Below are 25255 nucleotides of genomic sequence, written 5' to 3'. Positions count from 1 at the left end.
CACGGGTTGAATAACCTGCAAGCTCACTGGGCTCCAAATGAAATTGTCATTTCAGAGCAGAGAGTTGCTGTTGTTGCAGTTGCTGCTGCTGCTGTTGTTGTGCAGTCAGAACAAGTTCAAGGCATAATTGCTACAAGCAGCGACATTGGCTGGCAGCAACATTGCAACATTGGCAGCACTCGTGTGTAATTGTCGTGGCGGATCAGTCGCAACACCTGATTAAGTGAAGCATCACATATTGGTCTTGCTCTTTTTATTGCGTCACATGTTGTTGGTGTCGAGTTGCCCGCCAGGATGTTGCATCCTTTTTTTCCAACTCTTGTCTTGCTTGCCTGTCAATGCTTGTCAGCAACAACACATGTTGCTGGCGCCGCACCAGAACTAGCAGCAGCAACAGCAGCGACAACAACAGCAGTGAAAGTATAAGCTTACCGGGAACAGTTGTTACCTGGACAGCTATTTTCGGGGCTTCAACTCGGCTTACGTGGGTGTGCGGCTCTCTTTAAAATAATAACAGAAAGTCTTTAGCGTCGTCTGGCAATTTCAAAATTGTTGTCAGCAATTAAAAACCCTTGCAGTTGAGTTGCAGTCCGCTAGGTGGCGCCACGCATCTTATATTATTAGATATATAACGGATCGTATATGGTCGTATATGGTATAATACCCTCTGCAAGGGTATAAAAATTACGGGTACGTGTTGTAATGACAACGATGTTGCAAGACTCCAGAACGCCATCAGAAGTTGCAACAGCCAAGATGCTGATAGCATTGATTAGATTTTCTACAGAAAACGCAAAAAAATGTAGGGGCACTATGGGTGTAAGTTGGAAATAGCTTTTAATGTTGATAAGTTCCAATTTTTGCAGTTCTTTTCTGACAATGTTGCCCATGGTACACAACTGCAACCTGCAACTATCGCGGCGAGTGCAACTATTGAATACTGCAGCTATTTTGATAAAGCGCGTAATCGTAAAAACGCTAATGATACGATTTCTGCAGCAATGTGATGATTAAATGTTGCCATTGCCGTAGGCCAGGCCCTCCCCTCTCAGGCCGGCGATCGATGGGGCCTTGGCCTTGCTCCTGGAAAAGATGAAACCCAGAGACTGCGGCCAAGTCGCAGCTTAATTAGCGTAGAAAAGGGCGCAGCCATAGACATGTATCAAAACGGCAATAACAACAGCAACATCGAGGGTAGAGGAGGAGTTGCAGCAGGTTTTTAGTGATCTGTCATTGCCGGCAATGGCAACTTAAGGTGCAACAGCAACAGCAGCATCCGAAACAACTATAAATAGTTGCACACGTGCATGAATTTCGGACTATTAGACGTAATAGCTGAATGCATCATAATTTACCTTGACATTTAGACCAATGTCTGCGCATGCCAAAGTTAATTGCCAGTAAGCAACATGCAACAGCAACAGCAACAGCATCAGCAGCAACAGCAACAGCAACAGCAACATCAACAACTATGCAAATGGTTTGCTTACACGCCTGCATTTTGATTAGGTTAACTATTTATAGCCATGCGATACGATGCGATGCGATGCGGCATCAACACCGGCAACATTCCAGCAACATTTTTACCACCAACACCGGCAACACACACCGATGACTCACCAACAACAGCAGCAGAAGGAGCAACATCCACCGAGATAATCACATATTGATATGCCTAATTAGCTGGAACAGCGACCACTGGCTGACTGGCAAGCCGGGCCGTTTCGATAATCCTCCTGCACTGGGCAAACAGGTGCCACCTGAAGGTCAGCAACTTTTCACGGGACAGCAGCAATATCGCTAGTTGCTGGCTGACTTCTGGCTGCAACACTGAGCTTTTTTGTGATTTCTGAGCGGGGCAATTAGACCGACGACTGGCGCCCCCCTCCTCTGAAATGTTTTGCTGAAAATTCTGATAAACCAGATACCGATTTGTGGGTTGTATTTTTCGGCAGCCGACAATCGGCAGCGGGCCAAATAAAACGAAAATGAAAACTTAAAACTGAAAAGTCTTTGGCTCGACCATTCAAGGCAGCCGCTGGGCAAATGTTTTTCGGTTTTCGATTTTGGTTTATGTTTCGTTCGAACTGGTCTGCTCCATGTCTTGGGCTCAAAAATCTTGGGCTCCGGCTTTGACTCCGTGCTCTGACGCCGCCGCCGTCTACATTTCTGTTTCTGATTCGGTTTCTGTTTCTTTTTTCGGTTTCGGCCCGGCCCGGCCCGGCCCGGCCCGGCCCGGCCCGGCACGGCCAACTTGGCAACCTTTAAAAGAATGCGGACTTGCCAGTAGTAGACACACACACACATAGCCAGGGAAGGGGATATGTAGGCGCACGGTAGATAGGCCATATCGAAGAATATATATATATATATATATATATATATATATATATTTATGTATGCCTTCTATATGTAAGGCATGCACGGAAAAAATAACTCAAAAAGTTTGTGGCAACAAAAGGTAACAACTCTTGGGCTGCCCCGTGATAAAGCCACCAAGTGGGGTGACTTAAAAGTTTATAAATTAAATTATTCTCAAGGGAAATATTTAAAAAATAATATATACAAATAAGAAGATAAAGGAATAAAAATAAAAAAAACAACAAAAATCTCCTCTTATCCTTGCTAACTTTTCTGGCAACCCACGAAGACCAATCCATTGGAGCAATTGTTGCCAAGATCATCTGAATCAGTGTGTGGCTCAGAGCTGGCTGTGTGAGTAAGCTTGCCAGTTGCCACATGCCGCATGCCACAGCTGTGGCAGCCCCGGCTTGTTTACAGGAATTTTACAACTATGCAGCAGCGATTGGCGGCTCCAGCAGCCGGCTCCGGCAGGAGCAACAGGAGCCTGGGCCTGGGAGCGGGAGGCGAATAACTTCACAAGCGGTTCGGTCTGAAAGGAGGAAAAGAAAATGTTGTTATTACTTATTAAGAAAATATAAAAAAAGAGTAAAAAAACGCAGAGGGCAAATTAAAATAAAATTAAGTGTAGAGAAATATGTTAAGGGGGGGATAGACCATTGGCTTAGCCTTGTCCTTGTCCGACTGAAAGGCTGTTTAAAAAATAGTTTAGCAATCGTCAGCATGGCGGCCAGAAAGTCACGTTTTCACTGCCCACTCCTTGGAACCATCTTTTAGTTCTTGACAGCCTCTAAAGATGCACTGAGAAAAAAAGGAAATAAATGGGACTTAAGATTCTAAGCTTTTTATAAAAACTGTTGGTTGAATTGTTAATTAGCCTACCTTATTTATTTTATTTAAATAATATTAATAATTATAATATTAATTTCTTTCCGTGCTTATGGTAGTCTTGCGGTAATGAGCCAAGTGAGGTTCTTGGAATTGCGCCAACTGCGCGTCCTTGAAACTGGTTTCCCCCACACCCCATCCCATCCCATCCGAGGCAGCCATTTGCCTGGATAACTTGGCTTTATAATGCCCAGACCAGAAACTATGACTCGATCTCCAACTGGGCATCCGACTCGGAATCTATCCTCGTTGGGCCATTAAAATTTTGCACTATTAATTAGACAACATGCATATAGTCGGGCAGGAAATTTACGGCAATGACCTCTCGTTGACCAATTAAATGCACATTACGACAACATATTGCTCTGTTCTGAGCCGCAGGCTCATGGCTAAAAGCGTCTATAAAAATCAGCCAGACAAGGTTCAAAAGCTTCTGATAAAATTAGCAAAATTATTGCTGCACAGTAGCCGCAAACGGGTAGAGGGTTCTACTTGCAACAACGGCAAGAGGCGCCTCAGATAAAGAAACTCCAGGCTCCACCTTACTGTGGGTCTACGTCTATAACTTGTAGAATTTCCAGAAATTATATATTTACGATTTCAAGTTTTAAAAGTAAACGGAAATTAGTTATTTTTATGAGAACTTGAGCCATTAACAAGTCACTAACAAGCCTTGTCAGATTTTAATTAAAAGCCTGGGCTTGGGCCTTAATCGTTTATGGTTTATGTGGATTTTATGAGAAGATATGGCATTTTAGTGCCACTGTGCAGCGGATAGAACTTTGATTTTGTGAATCCGAAATGCACACGCAAATGTCACATCAATTAGTGGCCGTGAGGGCCGGTGGATGTTGCGATATTGCAGCTGGCCGGGTTGGCTTACTAACTGGCTCGTAAAACATCAAATTAGCTTTGACTAGGCCGGCCAGGCTATTGGCCAATTTGAAAAGTAAAAGGCAGCCGGGCAAATTAGCCATCTCTAGCCACAGTTGTGGTTTCTTTGCCGTCTCAAGTGAGCGGTTCAACGGCCGCCCGCCACCCACTCGACAGCTGGTGTATGACCTTCGCCGCCTGGCTTTTGCCTTTCCTTGATTTCTACACTAATCAGTCAACACACACACTTGAACTAAAAAATAAAACATAAAAATAATAATAATAAAGTGTGAGTGTCGGGCAAATATTGTGACACCCGGCAATAAGTTAAAACAAAAGGCACAGGCAGGGTAAATATTATACAAGCCACCAGCATGTTTTTGGTAATATTTTCATAATGTTTTTATTTATTTTTTATTACTGTCTGATAATCACCTTTGATGCGTTTATTGAACCGATAAGGGGATCGATGGCATTAGCATATGTGGGAAGTGTCCCACAGCTGATAAGGGGCTTATTTATACACGCTACTCTATAAATAGAGCCACCGAGCTGTTGGATCACTGTCTGAATATTAAAACACAAAAAAAAACAGAAATTGCAGGCAAGAAAGTAGGAAATCAATAGTCAAATATTGGCCATGCTGTCTGTAGAGCAACAGCAACAGAAACACTTTAAAAATTTGTTGCAATTTGTGATAATTATACGCTCCGTTGGACGAAAAAAGCAACAGCAGCGGGCAAACAATGAATTTGGTTAAAAATTGCAGACAAAAATTTGGGTTTTCAGGCCTCGAAGCTAGCTTTGCTTTTCCCGAAAATTAACCTATAATTTTTTTTGGTTTTTGTTTTGCAGAAATAGCAACAGCCACGTAGCATGCGTCTCTTTAAAACGCGAAAATCCACGGACACCTACAGCACACTAGCAGCTCAGCAACAGGAACAGGAACAGGAGCAACCCCACAACGGCAGCAACAATTGCCAGAGCAACAGCAACAGGAAAAGCCATACACCAGCAACATGCAGCAACCGGCTAAACAAGAGCATTGTGACCAGCACCACAATATCCTCTTCGCTGCCTGATCTGCACGAGAATTCGCCCGTCATGATCCTCAGCTGCACCACCCTGGCCAGCAATGGAGCCACCGCCACGGCAACGGCCACAGCAACAGCCACCGCGACGTCAGCAACATCTGGTGGCAGTCTCCATCAGCAGCAGCCGCAACAACAGCCATTACGCACGGCCACGCCCACATGTCTATTAAGTGGAAGGCAAACGCCCTCGGCCATATCGGTGATGTCGTTGCAAGAGGCCACCAGTCTGCACCGTCAACAGCAACATCAGCAACCCACTATCTATGTGCCCATGCCCACTAAGCTGGGCGGCAATGTCAACTCTGGTGGCACCTCGGCCACATTGCTATTGAGCTATGGTAGCACCAACAGCATTGCCACCGTACAGCAACACCAACAGCAGCAGCAGCAGCAACAGCAACACGCTGCTCAGTATCAGCAATATGTGGCCCAGCGGTTGCATGCGGCTTCCAGTAGCTGTTTGTACGAGAAGGGGGCGAATGCGAGCGGGGGAGCGGTCAATGGAAGTGGCAGCCACAAGGGGCGATCCTTGACGCCAAATGGTGAGTTCAAGATTAATTCTATGTTAATAATAGTTTATTAAAAATAAAATATGATTATGAAACATGTTTGTTCTGATTTAGTATTTTAGGTAGGTTGCTGCAGTCATTTACTTGCCACTGGCAATCAATATCAGCTTTGGAGGCATCCTTAAAATATCCAACTTTGTTGAAAACACAAAACTTCGAAGCCTTTAAGCTGGGATTACTCTGCAACATGCCCACTTCCGCACTCGAGTGCCACAAGTTGATGAAAAACAAACTGCTGTCATCACAAAAATTAATTAAACGCAGCCAGTGATCCTGGTTTTCGCTCTGTATCTGCCACATGCTGCAGTTGCTGTTGGCGCCCAATTCCAGTTTGTATCCCGAGACCACATACAACATCTGCCTTTTGTGTTGCAAACACAACCAACGGCTTTGGAGTATAATTTTCAGTGATTTCGGCAAACTCTGCCACATGTTCTGCAACGCAGGGCTCCACATGTCCTCGTTCCTCTTTTGAAGTTCTCTCAGTTTCAGGGCAAAGTTTGTGGTCAGAATGGGATCCAAGCTCCTGGAGCGCTTCAAATGCCAGTAGAAGCTCATCCAAAGGCGCAACTTGAGGGGGTTGCTGGGGTTGAGTTGCTGTTGCATTTCCAACTGAGAGGCTCCTTTGTCTTGGATTTCCACCCACGGAATATTCCAGGCCAGGCGTTGCTGTTGATCTCTTCTCAGTGCCAGGCTCATGTCCTTAGTCCAGTTGTCCAGGTTATCCGGATCACCACACTGCAGATGAGTAATCACGGCTTCGAGTAGTTCCCCAAAGTTATCGCCATAAATCACCGGATTAACAAAACCGAACAGGCAGAAAAAGCCCACTAAAATTTTAACTAGGAGTTTAACGACCATTACGTTCGAATATTTTTATTAAACTGCTTTTCCGCAGACTGTGGTCTACTGTCGCAGCTTTGTGTAATCTTTCCTTATCGCTGGTGCAATATTACAGAATTTTTGATAGTCGATCGAAATAAAGAAAGCCAATGCCCCCCGATTTAATTCCGCAAACAAATAAATGATATAATTGTTCCGCGAAAATGATAAGAAAATAATCTTTATAAGGTTTGTAATACTTCCTTTAACAAGATTGCTTATTTCCCATCGTGACAGGCCACCTTCCGGACTATAAATTAGTGACCGCCGTACCAGTTGTTGTCCTGGACGATGAGCACAAACCGAACTCATTGCCAGCCAAGGAGCTGAGTCGCAACAGCAGCAACAGCAACATCAACACAACCAGCAACAGCAACAGCAATGACGTCAGCAACAGCAACTCCAATGCCAGCAGCTCGACATCTTTGGCCAGCACAACGAGAAACGGTAAGTCCGGAAGTTAAAAATAGAATTAAAATCCAAGAAAATGCCTTGAAATTGATTTTTCCATCAAGTGGCGCCTGCCAAAAGATATTTTAATAGGTGCGGATCTGATGGGGGAAGACCCCTCCGCCGACGCGCTAAATGAATCCATAAATTATAGACCGCCTGGCGTGTGTTGTCAGCCAGGTATTAAGAGCTCAACTCGAAGCGATTTTTAATTGAAACAATTAATTTCTCTGTAGCTCTAAATATAGGAAGCAGCAGACGCACTTCCATTACCCCACCAATCGCTTCCGTATTTAGCGACCTGATGGCAAATCAGCGCCAATCAGTGGACTATTGTCATACTATATGTCAGTGGCGATGCACGTTTACATTCCGCCTTATGGCGTACACTCCAAAATACCGTATTGACCCGATTTCGCATCAATGGGCAAAAAGCCGACATCGACGACATCGATGGCGATGTAATGCGATCCACTGTCTGCAACTGGAATTTGTATTGTTTTCCGCCCGGCACGAGCGTGCGGAGGAGCACATGGGGTGGAGCTGGCTGTGGTTGGGTATTTGAGTAGAAATGCTTATATTACAGGGAGGAAAAATAAGGGGTAACTTATTAAATAATCTTTTAACATAAAAGTTTTAAGAACGGAAGGAAAAGGGGTTTTCAGGGATTTCATTTCAAAGCATTTCAAAATGAATCTTTCATGAAAGAAACTGTTGGTTGGAGATAGATTTGATTAAAAAGGTTTTCTCTCACTGTATTACTACACCCCTACTGCCAACAACCGACCAAGTGTGACAAAGCCCAGCTTTGTGCCCCATTCAGAGCAGTTCAGTTCAGTTCACATTACTTTGGTTGAGTTCAGTTTAGTTCCAATGATTCGCGTAAAGAGTATTTGTATTTGATTTTCTTTTACCGGTTATGCAATACGAGATTGAGGTTTGACTTCCAAAAGGGAATCGGAGTTGCAAAAGGTACAAATATTTACAATACACAGTCTTAAAAATGATTGGGGACATTACACTCTAGACACTCCAAGAGGAAAGATTCTCAACTTTTCCTGATTTTCACTTTTTCATGATGGGCTTGTGAGACGAGACCGCAAAAGCAATAAAGCTTCTCTGGAAACCGCAACCATTAGATGATGGCTTAGAATGCAACAGCTGCAAGTCCAGAGCCGGAGGTATATAGTATATAGTATGTGTGGCAGGTTTTATCAGGTGCCGCCGGAATCTGCAGCTGTTGCTCCAAGAGATGTAATTCCAAAGCCATTGCACATTGCATGCCAGAGTCGCATTCTAGGTTCGTTGAGCTGTTGCCGCCTCTAATGCCAAACCTAATTGGTTTTAATTAAAGTTATTGCCAAGCGTGTTGCCCCAAGGTCGATTCAAGCTTAAAAATGAATTAAGCTTAATGAAAATTGTTTCTTTTTTTTGCTAAAAATTACTTTTTGTCAGTAAATGACAGAAGATGAGAAATCAATAAGCGGAAAACCAAAATTCTTAGCCTAAAGGCCATCATTTGCAATCGCAGTTGGAGGAGATTTGAGGATCGTTTTTGGCCCAAAAGTCACTCCTCCGCCTGCACGCATGCGCATTTATTGTGGATTATCGCTTATTACATGTTCCTCTTGACTTGATTTCTTGCCGTTTGTGGTTTCTTGTGATCTCTCCCTCTGTTGCCAAAACGATTATCGATCTCTCATTGCCCGGCAATCCGTTATGGATATATATCCAACTTCTGGCCGATTGGCGGGAGGAATTCGTACGTGAGATATTATTCTCGATGGTATGTGCATTTGCTTCTCACCCGATTATATTCCCAAACTGATTTTGATTCTGATGTTGATGTTGATGTTGATTTTGATTCTTTTTGATCTGAAAGTGGCACAAAAACTTCGACATTTGCATTTAAGTATTTGCCTTTCCCATGGCACTTTTTTTCGTCCAATCCCGATTCCCGATGCATATCAATTGAGATTGATCCAATTCCTTTGTTTTCTGTTGATGATTTAAATTATATACTTTGGTGTGCTGCTTACAAAGTATTATAATATTTAAATACTAATATGTAGTATAGTATATCTCTTCAAAATGGCCAGACCCTTGCCTGGCAACCACTCTGCCTCCTCGGCAACACTTGAGATTCTAAGTTTCTGCAGGCTCAGAGATACTCAGTTTCTCAAATGGTTCCTACTTCAACATTGCTTGCATGTCAGCCGGCAAAATGGCAACAAAGCCATCTCCGACTATGTGGTGTCGGGATGGGGATCGGCGAGGAGGAGCACCACCACGAGAGGAGACGGGCCTCTTGGGCTGGCGGGCATTTGACACCGTCTTGAAAGTTAAGTGGGTGTAGAATTTGTGGCATGTGGCCGGCGGTGACTGCAGATGTAGTAGGGATGGTGACGGCGACGGAGGCCCAGGGTAAGTCGGGCCAAGTCTCTTGGAGTGTGGCTGAGGTTGTCATATAATTGATGCCCGCGCGCCGTTTCCTATTATTGTTTAACACTCCGCCGCATTGCCCCTGCTCCTGCTCCTGCCCATGCCCCGTCTGCCTCAGCTGCCTGCCTCCTTCCTGGCCGCTGTGATTGCATTGGTGAAAACTTTAATCAAAGGCGAACTTTTTTTTCCCCTCCCCACCGTTCGGAGCCGGAGCGGCTGTCAACCTGCATTGGCTCTCGCCTCGGATTTGCATCTGAATCTGGCCACCCCCCAAACGCCTCCTCATCATCATCATCATCATCGCGGTGATCGCCATCCTGGCTGGCTTCCAAGCCATCCACATCGCCCACACATGGCCCCAGCCGAGGCAGGGCAATTTGAACGGACCATGGCCCGCGGCTGGGCTGCGGCTATTAAACAACTTTGGCACGAGTCAGACCCGAAGAGGCTAAGAAGGTGCCGGAGATGCCAGGTAATCACTGGCTCAAGATGCAGTGACTCAACAAGGATGTTTTTGAATGTTTTTAAGTTTAACTTCATAGAATCAGTAGTTCCATTCAATTATATTCTGAATTTTCGTTAAGTGGGCTAGTCAGTGACCCGAGGAGTCACTGGCTCGCATCACTGATCACAGATTCGGGTCGGAGCTCGACTCCCCCGCCGATGCGATTTGATGAAAATAGTTTTGGAAATTTTATTGGCGCGGCCAATATAATGGGGCTTTGAAGTCGCGGCCATTGGCAGAGCCAGCGATCGGCGATCTCCGATCAGCATTGTGCTGTGCATGTTTTATGCTAATTGTTGGTAAATGCCTCGTCCCGCGATAAATATGGAACAGGCGCATAAATTTGTTTATTAACCAGATTCGAAGACGATCTGGCTAGCAGCTAGAACTCTTAGCTGGCTCTTCATTCTCTTTGCTTTTTAAGTGTCTGAGATTGCTGTTAAAGCCCGATCGTTAAAATATTTTACGATGGTATTAGATATCCATTGGGCGATGGCCAATACGAGTCCATTTCGAGATTGGTTATGCTCTATTAGCAATTGGGGTGTGTTTATTGCTTAATAGCTGTGCAGAGTCACTACATGATTTAATTTTATTCCTAATATTAGTATTAAATATTGATTAAGGGATAGGGATACTATCCCAGAACTCCTTCCACCGAAGTAGAGCTGCCAAGAGCCTTTCTTGTCAAAAGACTTCAACGTCAGTTGAGGTCGAAAGATCTTTAGAGCCGACCCCACTTTTTTTCCCCCACTTTTCTGTACTTTTTTTGTATTTTTTTGTTGTGGGGAAACTCTGACCACAAATACCCTGAAATCGGATGCCTTTTCACAAGCACGTGGCAAGCTGGCTGACCACAATGCAGCTGGAGGTTGAGAGTGGCAGATTGTAGATTGTCATTGACCATGTCCAAGATCAAGTCCAGGCCAGTCCAGGCCAGGGCCATGGCTGGACACTTCTCATCTGTCAAACGGCATCTGGGGGGAATTGTGGTGAGGCGTTGAGATTTATTGAAGTGTTATAATTAAGTTAGAAATCGCTTTCTGATTGCAAACTCTCTATATCTTGCAGTTTTCACCTGGGGCAAGCGCATGAGTCGCAAACTGGATCTGCTGAAGCGCAGCGACTCACCCGCCGCCGCCCACAAGTCCCACTCCGATCTGAGGAGTCTCTTCCACTCGCCAACGCACCACAAGAGCGGTGGGTCCGGCGGGTCCGCCAGTGGATCCGTGCCCACATCGTCGAAGGCCTCGCCCTCACCCACTGGCGGGGGCCACCACAGCAGCACCCTCAAGAAGTGCAAGTCGGGTCCCATCGAGACCATCAAGCAGCGTCACCAGCAGCAGCAGCAATCGCAAACCCAACTGGGCCAGGAGGGAAGCCAGAGTGCCCAGACGACGCCCACTCACCAGTTCCAGGCGGCTGCCCGCCCCCAGAAAGTGCTGAAGAACTTCTTCCATCGGATCGGATCCACGGGCATGTTGAATCATCGCTCCCACAATCTCCTCAAGGCTTCGGAGGCGGCCCAACAGGCCGCGCCCGCTACGACCACTCTGTACAGAAGCAGCTCCACCAGCCAGCTGTCCAGCTGCTCCTACGTCAAGTGCGACGATCCCACCGAGGGCCTCAATCTCCAGCGGGAGCAGCGCGAGCAGAGGCTGCCAAGGATCGCCAGCTTAAAGTCCAGTAGCTGCGATGACATCGCCAAGGTAAGCAGCTGCCTGACGGCCAGCACGAGCAGTAACAGTGCTGCCGGAAGCCTGGGATCTCCTCCAAGTGGAACGGCAGCCGGTGGAGCAGGAGCAGCTGCCACTAATAGTGGGCAGCAGGATGCCGCACGTCGTGGGGCCTTCCCCTATGCCTTCCTGCGCTCGAGACTGTCCGTTCTGCCCGAGGAGAATCATGGCCATGGACCTGGTCACCTCAAGCAGCAGATGCAGCACCAGCGAGAGCAGCACCACCAACTGCAACAGCGAGATCTCCTCCAGCAGGAGCAACAGCAGGCGTCGCCCCTTCCACAACGCCGATCCCCGGAACAGGCCACGCTAAGCAATGTGTCCCGGAACGACAGCATAACGTCCAAGGACTGGGAACCACTTTACCAAAGATTAAGTAGTTGTCTAAGTTCGAACGAGTCCGGCTACGACAGCGACGGAGGAGCCACGGGCGCCCGACTGGGCAATAATCTGAGCATCTCCGGCGGAGATACCGAATCTATTGCCTCGGGAACGCTCAAGCGGAACTCTCTCATCTCCCTGAGCTCCTCGGAGGGCGTTGGCATGGGAATGGGCATGGGCATGGGCTTGGCTCTGGGAACGGGACCGGGATCGGGCAGAAACAGTAGCATCTGCAGTGCCCCCGTCTCACTGGGTGGCTACAACTACGACTACGAAACGGAGACCATTCGGCGGAGATTCCGGCAACTGAAACTGGAGCGCAAATGCCAGGAGGACTACATTGGCATTGTCCTGTCACCGAAAACCGTGATGACGAACAACAATGAGCAGCAGTTCCGTTATCTCATCGTGGAACTGGAGCCCTATGGCATGGCCCAAAAGTAAGTGGTGATTGTCACTCATAATCCAATAAAGAATATTAATTTTTAAATTTTTTGAAGGGATGGACGCCTTCGCCTGGGCGATGAGATTGTCAATGTGAATGGAAAGCACCTGCGTGGCATCCAGTCCTTTGCCGAGGTCCAGCGCCTGCTGAGCAGCTTTGTGGACAATTGCATCGATCTGGTGATTGCCCACGATGAGGTCACCACGGTGACGGACTTCTACACCAAGATCCGCATCGATGGCATGAGCACCCAACGACACCGGCTGAGCTATGTGCAGCGCACCCAGAGTACCGACAGCTTGACCAGCATGCAGAGCCTCCAGTTGCAGCAGGAGAGGATGCAGAACCAGAACCCCGATCAGGAGCAAGATGGCGGCGAGGGCGAGGATCAGTGCGATGCCCGTTCCATGGCCAGTGTCAGTACTATGCCAACACCGATGCCATTGATGCAGCACCGTCGCAGCTCCACGCCAAGGCATTCGCTGGACGTTAGTGCCCCGGAGCACGAGCTACTCAGACGGCGGGCCAGGAGCTCATCAGGTCAGCGCAGCTTGGCTCTAACACCGACCCCGCTCTTCGCCAGCAGCGGCAGCAGCAGCAGCTGCTCCACCTCCCCTAACCACCGGTTGTTGGATAACGAGAACGACACTGCTAACGACACCGACTCCTATACGCCAGTGTACACAAACCGGGCGGCGAGCGTGTGCGTGGCCTCCTCCCTGGCGGACGATGAAAAGTGGCAGTTGCTGGCCCGAAAGCGCTGCTCCGAGGGCTCGGCCCTGGTGCCTGGTGGCTCGCCTCAGCAGTTCGGCCAGCGCACCCACTACGCCAGGAACTCCATCAACCTGACCAACTCGCACTACCGCTCCCTCCGGTTTGCTCACTCGCGCTTGAGTTCGTCGCGTCTTAGTCTCTTTATGCAGGCTCCGAATAACAGTCTAACAGGCGGAGAGCCAGCTCCTAACACCCCTCCTCAATCCACTACAACAACAACTGATCTCACTAACAATCAGCAGCAGCAGTTACAACAACAACAGCCACCACAACCACACCAATCACTCTACATCAAGCACTCGCCAAAGAGCGTCTCATTATTCTCGCCTAATCCGTATGTTAATGCCTCATCCTCACCAGCATCAGCATCAGCATCCGCATCGTCTGGAGGAGCTTCGTCGGGAGCTTCTCTGGCGCCGCCCGCCGCTGCCCTAATGCATCATCGTCCATCGCTGCCAGTTGCCAAGCTAACCATACGCGACGAGGAAATGGCAGAGGTCATTCGTGCCTCCATGAGCGAGGGTGAGAATTCGTTAACCAATAATCCACTTACATCCTAAAATCCCTAATTATTCAACCCATATCTGATTATAAAAATCTAAAAACCCAACAGGTAGTGGACGATGCACTCCCAAGACCATAACCTTCTTCAAAGGACCTGGACTGAAATCTTTGGGCTTCAGCATTGTGGGTGGTCGGGACTCACCCAAAGGGAACATGGGCATCTTTGTAAAAACCGTTTTTCCCACGGGCCAGGCAGCCGATGATGGCACACTACAAGCTGGTAAGTTCTTTAAATTATTCAAATAATCAAGAAATAAAACAACACCTCCCTTGCAGGCGATGAGATAGTGGAGATCAACGGAAACTCTGTGCAAGGAATGAGCCATGCGGAAACCATAGGCCTCTTCAAAAATGTTAGGGAGGGCACCATTGTCCTAAAGATCTTGAGGAGAAAGTAAGTAAAACAATTTCATTAATAATATAAAGACAGAAGCTAATAGTTCTCCTTCTTTGCAGACTGCAGAAAGCTAAATCGATGGGAACATAACTAATGGCTAGTTAATATACACCTTTAACTTATCCCAATAAGAATACCTGATTAAGGACAACCTGTTTCGTTTAACGTAGTTAAATGTTTAAATCACTTATAAAGTAGTCTTTATTCTAATCGTACAAAGCCCCCCAGAGAGAACTACACAAACATATGAATAAACATTATATAGAGACTCATAGTAGCGTCTAGAAACCCAAATAGTCTGTAAGCTATTGTATGGAGTTACAATTTTAAATTATTTACCCTTTATCGACTAGGTTAAGCTTCGAAACGTTGCAAAAGTTCAAATAACAACATAAATATATTTACCTGAAAGCAACCTTATGAATGCCCAAAAATCACTTTTGGTTTGTATTTACAATTTTATTGAATCTATTATTGTGGGTTACAGTCTCTTACTTAACTATCAACCTTTGCTTCTTGACAAAATGCTCTATACGGTTCTCCAGGCTCTCTGCAACAGTATGATTGATTAAAATCGAAGGAGAATTTTAAATAAAGAGTTACTTACCACAACGCTTTCGCTCCAAGAGCGGTTGATATTGACGCGGCTTGACCGAATCCTGCAGCAAGATTACTTGCGCCTGAACCTTTTCCGCGGGCTTAAAGTTATCCTCTAAGACGTTCTCTAACTGGTGGAGTACATTCCGAATCATCGTACTCTTGACACTGAATTGTGCCCACTCACATTGTGTGTTTTCGATAAGCTTTTGAAGGTTTTCCTCATTGTACACCCATTCAGTGACATCGCTTTCTTTTGAAGGATTTTCAGCATTACTGTCTCCTCCTACTTCTGGTTCAGTGTCCATGGCATCGTCACCTGCATCTCCAGCATCAGGATGCGTTACACTCCTCGTAGTCTTGTCTCGAAAATCGCACCGAAAGAGGTTCAGAGGCAAACCAATGGCAGGCGTGTACTGGGGCTTACAAGGATTGACCTCCACATCCAGCAGATCGGTAACAACGCTCGGCTTCTCCTTTTTCTGACCAACCAAGATTAAAACGGCCATGATGCATCGTATTTGGTGCCAAAGAAAAGCATTAGCTTGAATTTCCAAATAATACATGTCGTAACCTAAGAGAGGGAAAATAATGAATCCTTCTTTAAACCATGCCCTTTTTATACCAACCGGAATCAGTTAGTGTCTCCTCGCAGGCCTCCACCCTGGCCGACTGCAAGTTTCGGGTGTAGTTCGTCACCCCATTATGGACATCCATTTTGCAGAAATTTCTAAAGTCAGCGTGCCTCACCAGATGATTACAGGCCTCTTGCATGGCCGGAATGTCCAGGTCACCTTTGGGAAAGTAGTAGCGATAGGTACGAGCTACACAATCGAATCGTGCACTGTAAACAGGACTACGCAGCGGCATCCAGGCCACGCACTGTATATTCTTGGGCAAGACACGATTCAGCAGGCCACAGTAGTCGATTTCGGATGATATAGAAGTGGCATCTAGTTGGCTTTCGGGCGGGTGTTTGCTGCGCAAATCGATAGAGATCACCTGGCAGAAAGCACTCACCTCCTTGTCGGTGCGACCGCAACGATGATAGTTGGATGTGGCGCGCGATTCAATGAGACACGTCCTCGTCAAAGCCCGAAACAAATGGGATTCTTCAGGGCACAGGAAAATGTTAATTGGTTAAACGGTTATTTATTAATCCCACTTACCAATAGTGTCGTTGGAGTCCTCCTGGCAAGCCAATCCCTGATAGTCCCAGCCAAAGTAACTCACTTTCAGCAAAACATGACGACGGTGAGCACTAAAACAGAAACTTTAGTACATTTTCCTATAAAATGGCTTTAACTCACTTGCTCCAATCGAATTTTCGCTGCTGCTGGCGGCTGGATATTTTTGCATCTTTGGATACCGTAGCATCCGTGTCCTTGGCAAACAATAGTGCGTACTCCTCATTGTCTTTATCCTGATCAGTAAGCTTTTTCTGTAGCAGATTTCGGAGCTGAAAATTATAAGCTTCCAGTTGGACTATCTTGTCGATCAGCTCCGTTTGGCTCAGTTTTTCTAAAGCCTCTCGTGGCAGGCCTTTTACCCGTTTATTTATTACCACTTTCTTGTTACTTGCGGTGCTCATTTTGAAGATCAAAAAATGTAAACAAAACAAAGCAGACGCACGTGTGATATGTGAATTAGAGATGGACAATCTTATAATAATTAAAAATCGCATGCGAGTTTTTTGTTCATTTGTTTGGGAAATAATGTTTGGACGAATTTCACCATATATCAAAGTTGGATTTCAAAACCAACACATTTTTCAATGTTTTTAATGCGTTTATTACCATTTTACGACTTTTGTTTTTCATTCACAAATAGACATCGATCTCAAGATTTCTCCCATCTCTAGTTGCCAACCTATGTTATCGATAGTTGTTTCCCACAGCTGATAGAAATCGTTTATCAGCGTCGCAGCCACTGTTTATAATTTATTTTTCAATTGTTACGGAAAACTATAAAAACATAAAGACTTCTGTTAAAGAAAGAGCCCAGGGCAGAGCCTGACTTTCCATCTAAGAGATTAATTGGTCTTCCTTCCCATTTGCTGCTTCTGTTGTTCAGGCGCAGCATCTGAAGGTAAAGGACACAAAAACGCCAGAAAGGTCTTCAAGGACCCAGGAGCCCAACAATGGATGCGAGCAAGGTCGACAGCGAAAACGAAAACTGCGAGGCGACCTCGGACGCCAATCTCAACCAGCTACCAGATGAGATCCTGGAGTTTATTTTCACCTATCTGCCACCCTATGGGGATCTGGAGCACTGCAGTCTGGTGTGCAAGCGCTGGCACGCAATTGTAAAAAGTAAGTTGCTTCAGCGTTAAAGTATTACAATCCTTTTCATACTCTCTCTTTTTTCTGCCAGATCTCGTGAGAAGGTCGAAAATCAATTTGGAGAAGGGCTTGACCGATTTTCGACTTCGATGGGAGGTATTTTCTCAGGAAACCAACACTGCTGGAGCCGGATCCGCCTTGTCATTCATTGCGGGACGTTTCGCCCACTCTGCTGTCCGGCATGACAACTCGATGTATGTGTTTGGCGGCGGCTCGTCCTCGGACACCACCTTTAATGATCTCTGGCGGTTCGATTTGACGCACATGCGTTGGGCGAGACCCATCGCGACTGGAACCTATCCCTCGCCGAAAGGCAGCGCCTCGATGGTGGCTTGGCGGGATCAACTGGTATTATTCGGCGGCTGGCGCTATCCCTCACTTCATCCCCCGTACCAGCCGTGGTGTCTGTTCGACGAGCTCCACTACTACGATCTCGGAAAGAATCGTTGGCTGCAGAGAAACACGCTTTATTGTCCACCGCCAATGGCAGGGCACTCGGCCACTGTGCATGGCGACCGAATGGTCGTATTCGGCGGCTACCAGATTAAGGACGATGTGAATATCAATTCCAACGATACATGGGTACTTGATTTGGCCGAGCCGCGTTGGTGGCAACCTCTTTTCGTGGGCAACACGCGCCCGACTCCACGCTACGGCCAAATACAAATAGATCTGGGAAAGAACCACCTTCTTGTCGTCGGTGGATGCGGAGGAGCCAATCGAGTGTACACTGACGCCTGGCTGCTGGACATGACAAGGGACGTCTGGTGCTGGAAAGCCATAAACGTTCGCAACAAACGCTTCGGAGCCGTCCACATGTGGTGCAATCCCGGCTGCAAAGTCAACAACTATCTAGTGGTGGTGGGACCGTCGCCAAACATGCCTCAGGACTTTCAAATGATGAAGCAAAGCCGTTTGCCGGTCATTGGTGGCCGTGGTCCGCCTGCACCTAATCCCTTGCAGAATCTACCCCAAAGGGCCAATCGAATACAGCTTCCAGAAAGGCGATTGGGCGGAGGAGTAGGCGTGGCTGGACCAAATCGACCGGGAAACATGCGCCCAGGCATAGTAGGAGCTCCTCTCGGCCCTCAAGAGCAGTATTTGGCAAACCGGAGAGCCATTCTTAACCAGCACATGCAGCAGGCACAGCAATTTCTGCACAACAACAATGTGAATAATAACAACAACAACAATTACCAGCCACGATCTGGGAGACTGAGCGACCTGCATGCTCCGCCAGCTCCCGCTCCTGTTCCAGCTGTCCCTGCTCCATCCCCACCAGTGCGTCCAAATGCCCCACCAGCCCCCGCCGATGGAGATGTAGATGCTGCTCAACGCCTGCAGAGAAACTTAGCTCTTCGATGTCGTGATAACGAGCCCAGACTCCCCAAACGTTTCGATGAACTGTATGAGGTGAGTGATATATAATATCATAATATATCCTTTGTCTGAAACCCTTTGTTTATTCACAGGATCCCTTTCGTATGGCTGCATTTAATGTGCCAACTCGATCGCGAAGTGCCTCACGGGATCACAATGAGCGCATCCGCCGCATGGAGGAAAAGATGAACGCCATCAGGAACTCGCGTCGGAGTGCACCCGCCGCCGCTCAAGTGGAGCCACAACCACTTCGCGCTCCATCTCCAAAACGTCTTCGCTGCAATGTTCAATCTCTATTCGTTTGTGACATCTCTGGTATTCTGGACAGTACCGACCCCGGCCTCGACTGGGTGGAGTATAAAAACTTCGGAGTGCTCAAGGGTGCCCCGGATCGTCTTATCCTTTCGAGCCTTATCGCCGGCAACGGCGAGCTGATCCTATTCGGCGGGGTGCACAAGGAGACGCTAACAGACATCACACACCATGTATCCAATTCCATACACTTCCTAAGTGTGCCACGTGATATTATCTAAGCTCCGGTCCGATGCCTCGTCATAGTCCTAAGTTATCGGGATAGCAGGTCGCCGCTGCTACCGCCCCTTCTCCCAAATCCTTCAAAGAAGTTCGACCGCCGTTCATTTAGACAGTAAATTGATTGTAATGGATATGTTGTATGATTATAAACGAATAACTACTAAATTATCTCAAATTCTGGGCTAACTGTCCAGCAGTTTTATCAAATCGTAGGCGTACTGAAAGCGCATATCACATAGGTCATCTTGGCACTCAACGCACTTCTCTAGAAGCAGCTGCAGTCTTTCGTTGTCGAGGTCCTTGAGCAGGAAGTCCCTGAGCAGAAGGCACGCCTGGTAGACATTTGCGTCCAGCTGGCGGCCAGAGCAGAAGGCCGACACATCAAAGGTGAAACCTTCTCCGGGCAAGGGCTCATACTTCTCCGCCTGTCCGGAAGTGGATGCGGCATCTACCATTACCACGGAATCCAAATCGATTAGTAGCACTCTTCTGGTGTCTTCGTCAAAAGTCAGGTTATCCGAGGTAAAGTCAGTGAGGAAAATGCGAAAGTCCGCAAACCCAAAGGTCAGTTTGAGGGACAAGTGGATCAGTTGCCGCGCTATCTCCCGGCGCAAATCCTCAGCAGCTTCGGTGTAGTGGTTCAAAGTGCGCCCTGCGTAGGCTTGAAAGTGAGTCAAGCCACAAATAGCATAGGTGTTGGGCACCGGGAAGTCCAAATTTTGCAATTCCTGCATCAGCAGTGGACTTATGTTATGCAGCATGTAGAAATAAATGCTCGAGGAGTCATATCCGCGCTGATTCAAATAGTTAATAAATGGCGAGGACTTCTGAGCAGTGCGACAAAGATGAAAGCCACCAGGGCGCTCTTCCAGATTAAGGAATTCCTCCTGCAAGGAGCTCAAGCTCTGATGACTAGCGACAATACTTTTCCGTTTGGCCAAAAGCTGAGAACTCTTTTCCTGGCTTGGTCCTATCTCCAGCCAGAAGATCTCTCGACGATCAAAGAGGAGAGTTACGGCTTTCCAAAGCTTGCTTAGATCCGAGGGCTCTCGTATCGCCCGGAAGACTTCCTCGCACTGCTCACGCTGTGCGGAGAAGCAGGCGGGGCACAGACGCAGGTCACTCTCAAAGTGCTCCTGGAATATATCCTTCTGAGGCTTCACCTGAAGGTCCTGCAGCAGGGCCAGTACGAGCACTATTCTGAGTTGCCCAGACAACAGGTGCATCACAGAGACCTGTGGGGGGAAGGGAAAGGAAAATGTTAAAACCTTGATGAGGGCTGGTCAGCTAAGAAAAGAAGCCACACGTGTCTGGGTCTGTGGTAGTGTTTATGGAGTTGTGTGTAGAATGTGCGTGAGGGCCCAGCCTCCAGAGGCCACATGTACACTCACATGACCAGTTTTCCAGTCACAAGCCCAAAGCCAAAGCAACAAAAGAAGTGGTTTATATCCAAACCGACACACTCAGACCCTTGCCAATTAAGCTTCTTTTTCTATAAATTAAAGTTATTAAATTAAAATATTTTATAGAAATAAAAATACTTCTTGTCATGATAATTTTTATGCTGCTATCTAGTCTCTCTATTTTTAAATTATCTTTATAGTCTTGAGCACTCTTTGACGTTAAAATTAAGCATTTAATTAGACTCCGATTAGATACTGTCTCTTTATCAAAAAATCTGTAAAAACTTAAGCTACCACTCGAAAGGCAAAAACAGAGATACTCCACTCAAGGGATAGAGTATAGGAGCGACTGGGATCGCCACAAATAACTTTGGTGTGCTTGGCTTGCCAAGCTAAACTGAAGAAGAGCCAATTCAAAGGGTTCAAGGTTGGCCAATTGCGAGGCAGCCGCTTAATTTGTAATCTCTGGAGAGGTGGGATAGCAGCCATTATGGAGATACCAGTGGCCACTGGCCCCCTTATATCTAGTCCCTATTTTGTTATACTTCAAAATTTTAAGGGGGAGAACAGTATGGACTGGATCTGGGGAAAGACGCTCGAGTTTTGGTGCTCTTTCTTCGATGTGGAAGACAGCTTCTTCTCTCTGGGAGATTCAGTACCACAATCGGCGTCTCTCACTGACGGATCTCGGTCCTCGAAAAGGGCATATCGCGTTAGATTTAGTCGCAGCACATTGCGGATAACACAAGCCCGGGATATTCAGAATTTGGCGTCCACCAATCCCTTCTTTAACTTCCTGCTGCTACAGCGGATACGGGAGAAGGGCTTGGTGGGCCTCAACTACCTGGAAGTGGTGAGGAATGACAAAATTCAGAAAGAACGTAGTGAATGGGAGTCAATGGATGAGAGAAAAAGGGCTCCATATATCAAGCTGGCCAAGAACGTACAGGCGCATCAATCGGCGATATTTCAGGACAAGAGGAAGCTAGAGGAGAGAGGCTACAAGATCCGGAGAAGCGTTCTGGCCAAAAAAACAATACAGCATTGCTGAGAGGCCAGAGAGCAGTTGAGAGGCATCGCTGCCAGCTGCGGCGTCCCACGATAGCTTGGAGAACGCTACCCGCCGGCCAGTTAGATCACTTGAAGGTGGCGCGTTGTGCTCGACGGTTGTCGCTGTTCTGAGTTCTCACAGATAGTTCTCCGATTCTCGGATCTGTTTTTGTTCGAAACAGCTGGTCCGATCAACAAAATAAAGACGCGATATCGGTCAAGTTCGGCCAGCATCGCGACGATCGTCCAATTAGCCTCGTCCTAGTCAAGAGGGTGCGTGAAATTCACTTTTTTCCGATTTTCCCGAAACATTCAATTTAAGTAGCTATACTATATAGCTTCGGACGAATACCATATAGATCGGCTATTGTTCAAAAATTTTCGTGTGCTCGTAAATAATTTGTCACGGTGCCAAAAGGTGTGTTTCTTCTTGGAAATGTCCACTTAAATTGTATACTTTTTTCCCCTATTTTCTAGACTCTATAGTAAGATTGTCATAAATTAGTTGTAAGGTCGTGTGAAAGGGCTTCCCACCTTGATTAGGTAAATTTTTATGCAACTGGGTAGTGTGTACTATAGAGTATCTTACGATTTGCGATTTGCGATTCAGCATTAAATAGTAAACAATTTACGCAGCAGATCTCGGGATGGGCTGGATTCGGATTTGCAACCGGTAGTTAAATATTTGCGTAAGCTTAGATCGATGATCAATATTTGTTTTCTTTTATGAAAAAAAGAGGGAATCTCAGATAGCCACCAGATCGATCAACTTAAAACCCCCTCTGGGGACAAGCCCGTTGTTTACAAATTGATTTCACGAATTCGCTACTTTTAGTTGATGGAGCTTATCAGAAGATTTCATTATTGGGGGCGTGTGTGGTTTAGGTTTTAATTAGTTGTTTACTTGCTTCCCAGTTGGCCATAAATCATCAGATGTTCTTTACTTAATTTTACTTCTCAATAACCATAAAATAAATTCCCATTCCAACTTACAAGTGTTCTTTAAAGTATCTCCCCCTTTTTGGAGAGTCGACTTGGCAAACTAAAAAAATAAACTTAAAACCGGTTGTGTAGTACCTCCTTAACCAAACACAACCGCTGAAATCCAATAGCCGGCAATAGATGAATAACCAACTGGCTGACAAACAGACTCGGGGTATTATTTCGGCTTATTGATAAACAAAAGTCTCGGCAAGTGTGCGATAATCTATATATACACAGGCATTATAGTAAAAATATTAGTATTATTTGCGTGGCGTCAACAACACGTTCTTGGCCATGACTAAGGAAATTTAATGGAGGCCCGAGTAATTGAAATATTTCAATGCAAATTACGTCACTTATACCTTGGCTGCCCTTGACTCCCAAGTGTCCGCAATTGTCGCCAGTTCGTATTCAAGGAGATTTCCTTATCGAACAAAAAAAGATTAGATGCCACGCGCCCTTCCAACTGACAATAAAATTTAAACTATAGTTTATTTACAACAAAAATTAACAAGTTTTACGTAATTTATTGTAGGAATATGAGGCCCTTTTTATTGGCCATAAAACTACTAAGGAATTTCAACTAATGGCTTTCATTTATTTGAAGAATATATTTCTTTTCGAGGTTAAACACCTTTTCAAAAATAGTTTCTATCTCATTATTAGTTTGCTGCCAAACAAAGTTTTCAGCAAACTTGTTTTTTGGATCTTTCTATCTGTTGGTTCTTCTCGCTTTCTACGCGCCCGCGCCACAATAGTTTCCATTATTTGGCCGCATGATTGATGGCCATCCCGGGCACGGGCCAATTATAAACTGGTTCTCCGGCAATTCATTAATGTTGGCTACCTTTCTCTGCCCCTTTTTGCAGATAAGCGATCTCGGCGATGGAGCGAAAGGACCAGGCAAGGGCAGAAAACCTGCTGGGCAGACGCTACGGGCAGCTGTTCCACGGCGGCAAGTACACGGACTGTGTGTTTCACGTGTGCGAGGAGCAAGTCAAGTGCCACAAACTTATACTGACCACCGCCAGTCCGGTCTTCGAGGCAATGTTCTACGGACCAATGCAGAACCACGATCCAGAACCCGAGATTGAGATCCACGACATCAGTGCTCCCATTTTCAAGGTCCTGGTGGAGTACATCTACACCGGATCGGTGGACTACAACAGCATCGAGCTGGTCTCTTGCATTGAGCTGTACTATGCGGCGGAGAAGTATTTGCTGGAAGAACTCATCTCCGATTCCCTCATGGCCGTCACCTGCAAGCTTCGCTTCTCCAATATCCTGCCCGCTCTGGAGCTGAGCGTTTGCATGGGTCTGGATTCCCTGCTCGAGGTGTGCATGACCTTCTTTATGCGCTGCTGCGCCAACAACGGCCAGTATATTAATCACCTTAAGGAGCACTATGTGCACGTGTCCAAGGAGTGCGTCAAGGCCATCATTGCCGCCTGCAAGGAGCCGCACAAGCTGCTCATCTGGTACGTCTACGAGTGGACCCGGCAGGAGTGCGAGCAGCTGGGCCTAGATCCCGGAGATTCGGGCTTGGTGGCCCACGAATTGGGAGGCGAATCTACCGGCTGGCCCGTGGCTGCAGAGCTGAAGCCTCCGTCTCCAACGTTGACCCCCATAATGTCCATTGAACGTTGCTACTACAAGGCCTGCCGGCCATTTACGGTGGACGCCGACTGCCCAGTCTTTCGTCTGCGACTCAAGTGCTCTCGATTTATATCCCTGATGGGTTTGGTCCTGAACAGTCGGTTGACGCCCAACCGCTTGGGTCATGTGCAGGAGCTGGAGTACCGGGAATCCCTAAGACTGGACCTGTGTGAGTTGCCATCCGATAGCGAGGGCCCTCCAACGGAGGAGCCGGTGTGGAGCCACAAGGTGCAGAACCAGACTACAAAGTTCAACTGTGATCTGCACATCAGCTGGCGGCGCGAGGAGGCGTGTGTCCTCAATCCGGAGCTAACGTACGAGCTGCAGATTCGCTGGGATAGCAATGCCTATGGGGCAGAATATCCTTGCAGCCTGCAATCGTGCCAAGCGGACGGAATTCGATTCACGGACAGCGACAGCTTTAGCGGCAGTCTCGTCAAAGGATTACGCTACGCTAACCTGGTGTAGGTATCCTGCTGCGGTCACTCAACGCCTCAATTATTTAGTCCTAAGTCGTAAATCGTAAGCCCTATATATTTATTGCCCTAAGTTAATGTACGCCTCCGGAGTTCAATAAACTTATTCTGTGAGGAAAGAGCCTCAAATCAACTGAGATATATGAAGAGAAGCCGGTTTGTGTGTATGCTTTGTGTTTGCGACTGACGAAGTTTAAACGATGGGCGGTAAGCTTACTCACCAGGTAACAGTTGTTACTGTTGGAGATCAAGTCACCTGTTTAAATTACGACATTGATAAACTTGATTGATAAATTTAAAAATGATAACCAGATGTAAACAAACAAAGACCAGTGTGCCCAGGTCACGGTAACTTCATACACATTTTGATGTATTGTAGTTTTCTTTAAATATATATCTATTCAATTCATAATTTAATAAAGCAGACCAATAAAAGTTTATTTCTTTAAAACACATCCTTAAAATATTGATA

General features: G+C 46.7%; 6 protein-coding genes across 10 annotated transcripts in view; 3 read left to right on the top strand and 3 right to left on the bottom strand.

Moving 5' to 3' along the window:
- The window catches only part of LOC6494514, a 38010-nt gene extending 23233 nt beyond the window's left edge, over window positions 1–14777 (top strand). Inside the window, exons 1-8 of one of the 2 annotated variants that reach the window (XM_044715425.1) lie at window positions 4672–4734; window positions 4978–5758; window positions 6905–7114; window positions 11136–12621; window positions 12682–13922; window positions 14014–14184; window positions 14241–14358; window positions 14421–14777. In XM_044715425.1, the coding sequence (XP_044571360.1) occupies window positions 4999–5758; window positions 6905–7114; window positions 11136–12621; window positions 12682–13922; window positions 14014–14184; window positions 14241–14358; window positions 14421–14451 (4017 nt within the window). In that variant the 5' untranslated portion in view covers window positions 4672–4734; window positions 4978–4998 and the 3' untranslated portion in view covers window positions 14452–14777. Of the gene's footprint in view, window positions 1–4671; window positions 4735–4977; window positions 5759–6904; window positions 7115–11135; window positions 12622–12681; window positions 13923–14013; window positions 14185–14240; window positions 14359–14420 lie in introns of those variants that run through there. The other variant, XM_001960159.4, reaches the window with a different exon arrangement.
- Window positions 2454–6672, bottom strand: LOC26514059. Of its 2 annotated transcripts, none has more exons than XM_014908486.3 (2): window positions 5870–6672; window positions 2454–2893 (listed from the first exon to the last, which is right to left on the bottom strand). In XM_014908486.3, the coding sequence occupies exons 1-2, from the start codon at window positions 6644–6646 to the stop codon at window positions 2702–2704; spliced, it is 969 nt and encodes a 322-aa protein (XP_014763972.2). In that variant the 5' UTR covers window positions 6647–6672; the 3' UTR covers window positions 2454–2701. The 2 variants fall into 2 exon arrangements, with proteins under 2 accessions (XP_014763972.2, XP_044571361.1); XM_044715426.1 differs by having other exon boundaries at window positions 2762–2893; window positions 5874–6670.
- Window positions 14778–14799: 22 nt separating the features above from the next.
- Window positions 14800–16649, bottom strand: LOC6496087 (tRNA pseudouridine(38/39) synthase). Its single transcript, XM_001960158.4, has 5 exons — window positions 16269–16649; window positions 16128–16219; window positions 15588–16070; window positions 14969–15532; window positions 14800–14911 (listed from the first exon to the last, which is right to left on the bottom strand). Exons 1-5 carry the CDS (start codon window positions 16640–16642, stop codon window positions 14853–14855), a joined length of 1572 nt encoding a protein of 523 aa, XP_001960194.2. The 5' UTR covers window positions 16643–16649; the 3' UTR covers window positions 14800–14852.
- Window positions 16650–16832: 183 nt separating this feature from the next.
- LOC6494515 (F-box only protein 42) lies at window positions 16833–19389 on the top strand. The gene is made up of 3 exons (XM_001960157.4): window positions 16833–17270; window positions 17332–18713; window positions 18773–19389. Exons 1-3 carry the CDS (start codon window positions 17099–17101, stop codon window positions 19211–19213), a joined length of 1995 nt encoding a protein of 664 aa, XP_001960193.1. The 5' UTR covers window positions 16833–17098; the 3' UTR covers window positions 19214–19389.
- Window positions 19319–25243, bottom strand: LOC6496086. Of its 2 annotated transcripts, none has more exons than XM_001960156.4 (2): window positions 25005–25243; window positions 19319–20449 (listed from the first exon to the last, which is right to left on the bottom strand). In XM_001960156.4, the coding sequence occupies exon 2, from the start codon at window positions 20438–20440 to the stop codon at window positions 19397–19399; it is 1044 nt and encodes a 347-aa protein (XP_001960192.1). In that variant the 5' UTR covers window positions 20441–20449; window positions 25005–25243; the 3' UTR covers window positions 19319–19396. The 2 variants fall into 2 exon arrangements, with proteins under 2 accessions (XP_001960192.1, XP_032306908.1); XM_032451017.2 differs by lacking the exon at window positions 25005–25243 and adding an exon at window positions 22661–22807.
- Window positions 21803–24920, top strand: LOC6494517. Of its 2 annotated transcripts, none has more exons than XM_014907333.3 (2): window positions 21803–21940; window positions 23521–24920. In XM_014907333.3, exon 2 carries the CDS (start codon window positions 23537–23539, stop codon window positions 24773–24775), a length of 1239 nt encoding a protein of 412 aa, XP_014762819.1. In that variant the 5' UTR covers window positions 21803–21940; window positions 23521–23536; the 3' UTR covers window positions 24776–24920. The 2 variants fall into 2 exon arrangements, with proteins under 2 accessions (XP_014762819.1, XP_014762818.1); XM_014907332.3 differs by lacking the exon at window positions 21803–21940 and adding an exon at window positions 21945–22085.
- Window positions 25244–25255: the final 12 nt, after the last annotated feature.

The sequence above is a fragment of the Drosophila ananassae genome, chromosome 3L (assembly GCF_017639315.1).
Source record: "Drosophila ananassae strain 14024-0371.13 chromosome 3L, ASM1763931v2, whole genome shotgun sequence".
Taxonomy (NCBI): Eukaryota; Metazoa; Arthropoda; class Insecta; order Diptera; family Drosophilidae; genus Drosophila; species Drosophila ananassae.
Note: the sequence above shows the minus strand (reverse complement) of the source record. Positions and strands in the feature narration are given on the sequence as shown.